Consider the following 11366-nt stretch of genomic DNA (forward strand, 5'->3'; position numbering starts at 1 on the left):
ACTATTTAAGAAGTGTTGCAATTGATATGGAAATATTGAAACACTTTTTATATATAATACATTTGTTTTAATTCTAATAGATGCGAAACGACGCCGTTTTGCATCTGTAAGAATTAAAAAATCGAAAATGATAAATGTTTGGGTAAATAATTTATTGGTTCCTACATTGTTTTATAACCCATTATCTAGTTCTCGTATGTTCAGTAATATATTATAAGGTTATTAACTTTTGTTATATTCAATCTCAATCCATTTAAATGGTTGATTTGTCTTTTACTTATTACAAGGCAAGTTGCATTTTCTATACCTAAATTTTAGCATTTTATATTTTGATACTTGAAATTCAAATATTATTTAAAAACTATTATTTTAAAAATACACTTTTATATTTTTAGGTTTTTTCAAAAAGAAAAAAATTGTTTTTGACATTGCCTTTCTTTCTCGCTTATCTAATTTTAATAAAAAAATATAATTCAAATATTTTAATATATAAAATTAAAAATATTAAAAAAATATTAATCTCCGTGTCACTTTGTATCTAAATTTTAATTTTACACTTAATAATGCTATTATTTTAAATATTAAAGATACACTTATATATTTATTATTTTTATTGAAAAAATATTTTTATTTTTATATACTAAGATATTTGAATTATATTTTTGTTAAAATTAGATAGGAGATACAAGAAAGAAGCTGATAGAGAAAGAGATGCCAGAAACATATTTTGTAAGAAAAGAAAAACAAAAAACAAAATTTTTAATTTTAATATTTAAAATAATAGTTTTTAAATGAGAAATAAATTCTAGATATAAAAGTGTAAAAACGTGAAAGTTTAGATAGTAAAAATGTAATTTGCCCTAATAAGTAAATGATGTAGAGACTAATAAATTAGTTATCTAATTCTTTTTGATGGGGAACACTTTTGGTGTGAAATTTTGGAGGTAACACTCGTTTTATTCCCCCCATTCCAACGCTTCCCTTAAAATTTTGATTTCTCCCATTCCAACATTATCCAACTAAAATAGACTGCCTTCTCTCTCAACGATGTTCTCTCCTTGTGCCTTGCCGAGCTCATTCCGATCAGTCTGTCCAGGATGACAAGGTTGTGCCGATCAGTCCTTGATGCCTCCCTCATCGACCTGCTCTCCATCCAAGCTCGCCTTTCGATTCTTGTATCTTAGGTAAGTCTTTGTTATTTCATCTGCCCCTATCTGATTATGTGTCGATTAATTATAAACTTGAAGACCTAATTCTCTGTAATGTCCTATTTGGGTCACTCTGTTTTCTTCTTTCATATTTCAAGTAGAATTTGATGCTTTCTCCCTTTCTTTGGAAACCCGTTTCATTAGCGATGATTTCCCGAAAGTCTCATTTTAGGGGTTTCGGCTTAAGACTTGAACGACCAGTCATTTCCTTGTTACAATATGTTTACACACCATTTCAATTTTCCCTGATTCCACATTCAATTGTTAAATTTTCAAGTCATCACCCTGAATTAAGACCTAATTTGAAGAGATTCACATTGGTGTTTTAAATGAGTGGAGCTGATTAGTGTGAAAAGGGAATCTGCTTTCCTTTTGTAAGGCATTGAGAACTTGGAGCTAATTATTCTTCTTTGTATTCTGTGAAGCTGGGACACAAAATATGGATATCTGTGGAATTGCAAAGAGTACTTGAAAAAGGTCAGTAGGAATGATCTCATGCTTCTGAAGTTCTCTTGTTTGTGGAAAATAATTCATATTTCTATATATTATTTGAAAGAATGATTCTGTGTATAATTATATATGCACTGATTGTCTTGGGTACCTACCATGTATACATTTATATTATCGAAGTCTTCATAATAATGATAATACGACAATGACAATAACAATAACGAATAAGCTCATATATGAAATTCTTTGCAGTTTGGATGATTTTGAAATATTTATTCTAATAGGCATTTCACGTAATACTTGTCACTGATGGAGATCTGCCTGGTCAAGCTTTAGTTGAAGAGCTTGCTTGTTGTATCGGAAGAGAAAGGTTTTCCCTTATGTGTGTGATACTATTATTGAGCATCATCGTCGGATATAAATTTATACAAGGGGAATAATTTTTTTTTGTTTATGATAATGCAGATGCTGGCGAGTTAGATGGCCAAAGAAAAGTAAAGATGAACATTTCAAAGATGCTAATGAGGTCTGATTAGAATGCTATCATCTGTGTATAAATGATTAACATAAAGCTGTCAGGTTCAATTAGAAGTTATCCAGGGTAATTCTGAGTTAATGATAGAATATGAGATTATTTTAAAAATGATGATGCTTCAACCAAGTAGCATACCTTTAGTGAATGTGAAAGTAATTCAAGCTAATAATCTTCCTTTCTTTATCAGCTTTACCAATAAGATCGTTTAAGCAAGACGTCTTATCTTCACTTTCCTCCCCAATCCCTTCTTTAGACCTAGGTGACCACCTTTCACCAATTACCATGAACCATTATACATGTTCTCGATGTATGAATAATAAGACTAGTCATTTGTTTAAGTTCACTTAGCATTGTTCCCTGTTTGAATCAGTATTCATTCTTAAAGGGATAACTAGAGTTGAGCTCTGAAATTAGAGACTTGTAAGGGACATTAAAAAGACCTCAAAATCTCTATCATTTTTCCTCTTCTCTTGGTTGCCGTTTCGTAATGCAGTCATTGGTTATGCCTCTGGGCAAGTTTATGGGTTTTGTTTCTGCGGGTTTGATTTTTGAACCCAACCGTTATTTCATCCTTGTTGTTGTTTTGGATGATGGTGGCATCTCATTGCCTATCTAAAGGAATAAACTACATGATTTTCTTGTTTAGTATATGGATATATAGCAAATGATTCGCTACCAAGAAGAGGGACTGTTGACTAGTAATGTGCTTCAAGCCTTCAACAACTACTCTGTTTACTATACTACTCTGACAAGTTATTCATATGTTTTTCAGCAATGGTCACAAAAATACTGTGCTTTATCAACGCGAAACTTTCTGTTTACTAAGTTGTCGCAAGGATGAAACTTATGAGTATTTCATCGGTAGATATAGATGGGAAAACTTTCAAGAGATTGGTGCTTGAGATTCTCACATTAATGATTGATGCTGCATAAGCATGTTTGATATCTGTATGGCGAAATTGAGAATTTGTGAAGAGCTCTCCAGTTATCTCCTTATTCGCTCTACTCATATTGATGTCCCTAAAGGAGGTTAGCAATTGCGCGTTTTGCTTATTCGTCTCAAAGCTACCATTCTGACTGCATGTGCACAGGTATCCTCTATGAACAAATTTTAATTATATATCTAGAATATCAGCCCAGTGACCCGTTATGATCTTTATTATTGTTAAACATTTCAAATAGTAATCGAGCTACTTCTTTATATTACTTTCTAGTTTGGATCATGTTTATCATCTCCTTAAGTCATTTTTTTTACTGCAGGGACCCATATACTCATTTTGCAGGGACCCATATAGTCATTTTTTACTACATGGACCATATAGTCATTTTTTACCTATCTTATATACTTTATTGTTGTTGTAATTCTGGTAAGGAAAGTTGTTTTTTTTCCTTTTCTTAGCATTTTAAATAGCTGTATAATGTGACATTGTCTGTGCATTGTTGATTCCCAAGTCTGGGCATTTCACTCATTAGTTTGTGTAGGTTGAAGTCTAATGTTATGTTGGGATATTTCTCAAGTCTGGGCATTATTGATTCTGTTAATTATGTTGGGAGTCACATATTGCTTGGTAATACTTAAGGTTATACAAATATATTTATTTGGACTTGGTGAAGGCTTATAAAGCTTATAACTCATTCACCACTTACTATTATGTTCAAATAAGAGAATCCAAATGTTGATATTATTTGTTTAGTTGGATGATCAAAATTAAGAAAAAATGTATAATATTTTATCTATTTTCTTATTTGACTGGTGAAGGTTTTTAATTATTTCATCAGTTAATACATGAATGTGCGGTTAAATGTACCATTGGTCACTTAATTTGCATGGTTGTTTTAAACTAGCCACTCAACTTCAATTTGTCTTAATAAAATCATTCAACTTTGAGTTTTATTTCAATTAGGTCACTCCGCCGATTTCAGTGGTTAAAGGCATCAAAATAATGACAGGGGTGACACGTCAACATGAGACAACTCAGATCTCTGACAGAAACGAAACGTGGAAGCCACGTGCCGGTTATATTTTGTTTTTTTCTTCATAAAAATAACCGGCATGTGATAGCCAGATGACGTATACGTGGATGTCATGTGTTGTTCCGATCAGTGATCTGAGTTGACTCACGATGACGTGTCACTTATGTCATTATTTTGATGCTTTTTAACCTATGAATGTGTGATCAAAGAGGTAATGGCCTAAGAAGAGAAAAAACCTGTATATAGATGGTTATTTTCCTCATTCATCTGTTTAAATTTCAGAGAAGAATGAATAAATCAAATTTTGAATTTTCTTTGTGTTTTTTTTTCTTTGGATTCAACTATTAGTTATCAAGATTATTTCCCAGTTCCCATGTATTTTCGTTTTTTTAGCAAAATGAAAATGATGGCATATAGTTGTATTAAAATTATCTCCATTTCCATATATAATTGCGTTGGGAATGTTGGGAGTCACGTGTTGCTTGGTAATGCTTAAGGTTTAACATTTCTTTAAGTCTAGACCAGTAGCTTCACGGCTGCCATATAATATGCTGTCTACATTGCAATGCCTTATGGCCTTTTGTCAAGGGTTGTGAATTCTAGCTTTTTGTCTTTTCCAAATTTCATACATAAAAGATTTTTTTTGTTACAAAAGAGTAATAACCGTCGGAGTAGATTTATTTTATTTGGACTTATTGCTTGGTAATGTTTAAGAATATATAGTCTTACCATTTGATTTTGCCCAATTATTTTCAGAGTTTATATCATCTAAAAATTGCTTGACTAGACCAATAGCTTTTGTGCATATGTCTTATGGTGCCGTGTTTTGTGCCAAAACCAATATATGAACTTGAAAAGATAAATATATTATATGTTGCAGTTATTTGTCCTGTAACGGTTATTTGTGGTGATACAGAACAAGTATCCTCTTGGCTTGCACTACCTAGAAAATTGAAGGAAGAAAATTGAAGAAACAGTCAACTGGAAAGATTTCACCTTTATCATGTAGAGGATTTGACAACAAAGATAAGCAACCAACTTGAAGAAATAGATGAGAAAATAAATAAAAAAAATGTTATGGATGATGAACAAATTGGAAGAAGCTAATTTCAGTATCAAAGTTGATATGGAAGAAATTTATGGTGGCATATCAAGTGAAATTGGCGATGTTGCAATCTAAAAATGATACTCCATATGAAGAGATGAAGGATAATCTATATTATGTTTGTATGACATTATAATACTTTTAGTTTTTTTTTCTTTTTGGGATCATATTAAAATTAAGGACATTGTTATGTTATTAATTAATTTAAAAATGGCTTTTTTAGAAAATTTGTGTGGCATATATTAAGGTGTTATATCGTAAAAGAAACAATGTTGTTTTCGAATATCATATGTTACCTAAAAAAGTGTTGCAATTGGATATAAAAAAGTTTCTTCGAACAAAAAAGGCAAAAAGCATCATGAGGCCCCTGATCTTTCATTGTTTGGTGCATTAAGCCCTCGATCTTTTATTTAGACACATTGAGCCCTTGATCTTTCACCATTTGGTGCATTAAGCCCTCGATCTTTCATTTAGACACATTGAGTCCTTGATCTTTCATATATGGGTGTATTAGGTCCTTCCATAAATCAATTAATATATAGGTTTATTAAGGGCATGTTTGGTGTGACAACAAATGATGTTCTAAAAATAACAAATTCTAAAATAAAAAATATATTATACAAATTAATAAAAATAATTTAAATAAAAAACTAAAAAATTTATTGAACACAATAAAACCTTGTTTTTCGATAATTATGTTCTAAAAATAAAAATAATGTTAAAATTGAAGCACATTTTGTGGAATAAGAAGGGTAATTTTATCAATAACAAGTAACTACAAACAACTGTTCATGAAAAGAGCTTTTTGTGAAAAGCTCCAAAATGTTGCAGTGTCCAGAGAAAATGCGAAACACTGCAGTTATATAAACCTAACCAAACATGCCCTTAATAAACCTATATATTAATTGATTTATGGAAGGGCCTAATACACCCATAAATGAAAGATCAAGGGCTCAATGTGTCTAAATGAAAGATCGAGGGCTTAATGCACCAAATGATGAAAGATCAGGGGCTTAATGTGTCTAAATAAAAGATCGAGGGCTTAATGCACCAAACAATGAAAGATTAGGGGCCTCATGATGCTTTTTGCCAACAAAAAATGCTAATTAAAAAGTGTTGTAATTGTAAATAAAAGAGGTGTATCAAAAAAAATTATGTTGCATTCTAAAGAATTCGAAAGTGTTGCAATAGAGTAAGAAAGAGTTGCTTCAAAAAAATGTGTTAACATAAAACAATGTTGCAAAAATGTAAAAAAGTGTTGCTTTTATTTTACAATAAAAGTGTTACATCAGCTATGGTTGTGGCAACACGTATATTAGAGTTGCCTTGGAGTATGAAAAATGTTGCTAAAGATACAAATGGTAACACTTATGTTGGAGTTGCTACATATACGGTAAAGTGTTGCTATAGACATCTATAGCAACACGTAAAAATGCAACACTTTATTTCGGTCTAAAGTGTTGCCAATTTATCAAAGGCAACACTTTTACATCCAAAGCCAACACTTAATGGGTGTTGCAGTAGACCATTTATGGTGTAGAAGTAAGAGCACTCAGCAGGCGATGTGATGAGATTGAGGAGGTCAAACTCAGTGACCTTCGACATCTCCTACAGGACAATGGCTGAGAACAGCACTCGTTTCCTCCCAGGAAATCAGACAACTCAGATTCTTCCCGAGGGACTGTCCATTACTCGGCCTCCTCTGTTCTTCGGGTCTAACTACACCTTTTGGAAGAACAGAATGAAAAACTTCATTCAGGCAACAAATATGAGTGTGTGGCTTTCTATAGTCCAAGGCCCATTTGTTCCTGTTGAAACTGTTGACGGCCAAACGGTTGTTAAAGCTGAGACTAAGTGGACAGAAGATGACCTCAAAAAGCTACAAAATCATGCTTCGGCTATAAACATACTTCACTGTGCGTTAGATGCTACAGAGTACAACAAAATTTCAGGTTGTGAGTCAGCACAGGAAATCTGGAAGAAACTGGAGGTCACCTATGAAGGAACCAACAAAGTTAAGGAGTCCAAGGTGAACCAGCACATGAGGTTGTACGAGCTGTTTGAAATGAATGATGATGAAGGAATCTCTGAAATGAACTCAAGATTCACAAACATAATCAACAAGCTCAAAAGACTTGGCAAGATCTTTACTGGGGAAGAGCAAGTCAAGAAGATACTGAGGAGTCTTCCCAAAAGCTGGCAAGCCAAGAAAACTGCTGTTGAGGAAGCTCAAGACTTAACCACCTACAAGTATGATGAACTCATTTGATCTCTGCTGACCCATGAGATCTCAATGAAGAACTTTGAGGTGAAGGAGAAGTCTAAGGACAAGAAGCAAAAGTCTCTTGTCATGAAAGCTGACTCCACTGATGGGAGCTCAACATACGATGAAGAAATGGCCATGTTCACTAGAAAAATGAAAAGACTGTTCAGAAAGAATGATAAATATTCCAAGAAGCCTTACAAGAAGTTTGACAAGTACAAAGCTGAGTCCAGCGACAACAAGTACAAGAAGGACAGCTCAAAGCCCATCACATGCTTTGAATGTCATCAAACTGGCCATATCAAATCAAGCTGTCCTACCTTGAGGAAGGAAAAGAAGAACAACAAGAAGGCAATGGTGGCAACCTGGAGTGACAGTGATGAGTCATCATCATCAGAAGCTGATGCCACTGAGTCAGCAAAGATTTGCTTCATGGCTGATTAGCTTGCCGAGCCTTGTGTTTCTAAGCATGCTGACCCCTCCATTGCATCTAACGATGAGGCACACTCAACTGAGGTAATATCACTACCCTTGCTCAGAAATGAAATGATAAATGCCCTGAGTGACCTCTACACACTTATCAAAAAGTGTAACAAGAAGGTTAGAGCACTCAGCAGGCGATGTGACGAGATTGAAGAGGTCAAACTCAGTGACCTTCGATATCTTCTCCAAGACAACTCAACTTTGCATAGCAACATAGAAACTATGCACAAGTTTGTCTCTGAGGTTCAATCAGACTCTAAGAAACTGAGAAAAGATGTCACATCTATTCAAAACCAATTCAAGGTTCCGAATAAAAGAAATATTCCTCTGAACACTCAGTACCGAAGTACTAGTCAGCAGAGATGGAATCCTCAGCGGAATGTCCAGTGTGACTTCTGTGGGAAGAAAGGACACACCACAAAGGTGTGCTGGCATGCTCAGCATTGGGGTGCTGACCAGTCAGTGAGATATCCCCAACGGAAGGTCAGCTGTGACTTCTGTGGGAAAAATGGGCACACTATCCAAGTGTGTCGTCATAAGATTAAATATGATGTTTCACCTGCTGAGCCTAACAAACAAGGACCCAAAAAGACTTGGGTACCTAAAGTTAACTAGCTATATTGCAGGTAAGCCTGAGGTGTGCTGAGAAGTCAAAGATGTGGTACATTGACAGCGCATGCTCGAGGCATATGACTGGTGATGAAACTCAGTTCATCACACTTGTGCGTAAACGAGGTGGAAGCATAAGTTTCGGAGACAACAAAAAGGGTAAGATAGTAGGGTCAGGAACCGTTGGTTGTAATCCTACTATTGAGTCAGTCTCCCTAGTCAGTGGACTTAAATATAACTTACTGAGCGTAGCTCAGCTATGTGACAACGGCAGAAAAGTTATATTTGATAACACTGGATGTAAAATACTCGAGGGAAAAAACAAATGAATTAATTTTAACTGCCCCTCGTGTTGATAATGTCTTTATGCTGAATTTGGAAAAGAAATTCTCAAAAAATGTATGCTTAGTGTCAAAGGAAGAAAATTTCTGGCTATGGCACATGAGACTTGGTCATGTAAGCATGGACCTCCTGGCCAAATTAGCAAGAAAGCAATTAGTTGAGGGATTGCCAGAACTTAAGTTCGAAAAGGATCAATTATGCAATGCTTGTCAGTATGGAAAACAAACTAAAAAATCTTTTCACAGTAAAAACATTGTCTCAACCAAGCGTCCGCTCGAGTTGCTACACTTGGATCTCTTCGGACCAGTCCAACCGCTGAGCTTGGGTGGAAGGAGATTTTCCTTGGTCATTGTAGATGACTTTTCTCGGTACACTTGGATTATCTTGCTGAGTAGCAAGGATGAAACCTTTGAGACGTTTTCAACATTAGTAAGAAAACTTGGAAATGATAAAGACCTAAAGTTAGCTCACATCCGAAGTGATAACGATGGAGAATTCAAAAATCAACAGTTTGTTGAATTCTGTGAAGCCATCGGCATTGACCATAATTTTTCTGCTCCTAGAACGCCTCAACAGAATGGGGTAGTTGAGAGGAAAAACAGGACCTTGGTTGAAATAGCCAGGACAATGCTGAGTGAGAATAGGCTTCCGAAGTACTTTTGGGGAGAAGCTGTCAACACAGCTTGCTACATACTTAATAGGGCTCTAGTCAGGCCCATATTAAAGAAAACTCCCTACAAACTTTGGAAAGGACGAAAACCCAACATTGGATACTTTCGTGCCTTCGGCTGTAAATGTTTCATTTTAAATACTAAAGACACCCTTGCTAAGTTTGATTCAAAAGCTGATGAAGCTATCTTTTTAGGCTACTCAACAAACAGCAAAGCATACAGAGTTTTCAATAAACGAACTCATGTCTTAGAAGAGTTCGTACATGTTGAGTTCGATGAAACTAACCCTGCAGGAAAAGACAAGCAGCTGACTGAGGATGATCCACACTCAGCACCTGCTGACCAAGAAACAGCCACTGAGTCACTACCTCAAGGGCTGACCAAAGGTAAAAGCGAAACTCAAATTATCTTCACTGACCAATCTATACCTGCAGAGATTGTTGAAACACAACCAGCTCAAGACATCACTCTACCAAAGGAGATCAAAATACCAAGAGGACACTCAGTCAATGCTATTCTTGATGCTGCTGAAAACACCCTGATGACTAGAAATCAACTCAGGAGATACCTCAATAATGTAGCATTCATCTCAGTTCTGGAACCAAAGAACTTCTCTGAAGTTGAGCACGATGAGTTCTGGATGGGTGCAATGCAAGAAGAACTTGATCAATTCAAAAGAAATGAAGTATGGGACTTAGTGCCAAACCCAAGAAGCTAGAAGACCATAGGAACAAGATGGGTCTTCCGCAACAAGCTAGATGAACAAGGGAACGTAGTCAGGAACAAAGCAAGACTTGTAGCTCAGGGCTATGACACGGCCTCGCGCGGTTGTGGAGCGAGGCCGATCTTAGGGATAAGTGTACCCCGTCGTTATCAAGTAATAAATTTCTGGTTTAAGTCCAGGTTATCGTCCACAGGATTTATTTCTGCAAGTACCGAGCTACTCGATCTCGGATGTTATCTAGGCTTAGGGGGTTTTGAGTTGGTTTGTTTTAAATTAATCTACTCCTAGGTTGAATTATACTAATCCTAGCTAAGTTATCTAATTCTAACTAAGTTATTCTACGCCTAACTAAGTTACTCTAATGAGGCTGATTCATCGTTTATCATCTCAAATCATTGCATGTAGGTTCAACACGGTATTAGGTGCAAAATCTGTAATCTTCCACAAGTCAAAGCATTCACACAAAAATGTCAAGAAAAAGAGCTTTTTGATGTTCGCTCTTAGGCTCAAATTCAGCTCACAATTCTTTGGGTTTCAATTTTGTGTTTACTAGTTTTCCCCAAACTCAAGTTTAATATCACATGCCTTCAATTCTTAAGTTATCTAACTAAGTAATGATTTTAGCATTTCTTCAAAAGTAGGGTCTAAATGCAAACTTTAGCTCATGCTTTTACAGATACAAGGATTGTGTCCCACATCTAAACTAGTTGTCATGCAATTTTAGATTCGGTTCTCAGCCTTCAAAGACAAATAACGAAGTTTAGATTCGAAGGAGGTTCACGGTTTTAGGTCCTAAACATGCAAAACCTAAATAAAACTTGGAAAACGCAAAACTAAACTAGACACGACGCAACAAAAATTTAAAAATTATACAATTTTTTGTAAGTTTGTCTACCCCTCCTCCTCACACTAAAAATATGCAATAAGTTCCAACATTGCATCACAAACCATAAAGTACAAGTGCAAAAAGTTAGGGTGGAGAAGAAAACTTACGGATTTTAT

General features: G+C 35.1%; 1 protein-coding gene across 7 annotated transcripts; it reads left to right on the forward strand.

Annotated features, from left to right (window-relative positions):
* Positions 1-938: 938 nt before the first annotated feature.
* On the forward strand, positions 939-5481 carry LOC136216996 (primase homolog protein-like). Of its 7 annotated transcripts, XM_066003551.1 has the most exons (7): positions 939-1184; positions 1634-1685; positions 1943-2040; positions 2124-2184; positions 2966-3284; positions 3454-3560; positions 5084-5481. In XM_066003551.1, the coding sequence occupies exons 1-5, from the start codon at positions 1126-1128 to the stop codon at positions 3032-3034; spliced, it is 339 nt and encodes a 112-aa protein (XP_065859623.1). In that variant the 5' UTR covers positions 939-1125; the 3' UTR covers positions 3035-3284; positions 3454-3560; positions 5084-5481. The 7 variants fall into 7 exon arrangements, 5 of the variants coding, with proteins under 5 accessions (XP_065859623.1, XP_065859621.1, XP_065859624.1 ...); XR_010683420.1 differs by having other exon boundaries at positions 1911-2028; positions 3454-5481; XM_066003549.1 differs by having other exon boundaries at positions 3454-5481.
* Positions 5482-11366: the final 5885 nt, after the last annotated feature.

The sequence above is a fragment of the Euphorbia lathyris genome, chromosome 2 (assembly GCF_963576675.1).
Source record: "Euphorbia lathyris chromosome 2, ddEupLath1.1, whole genome shotgun sequence".
NCBI lineage: Eukaryota > Viridiplantae > Streptophyta > Magnoliopsida > Malpighiales > Euphorbiaceae > Euphorbia > Euphorbia lathyris.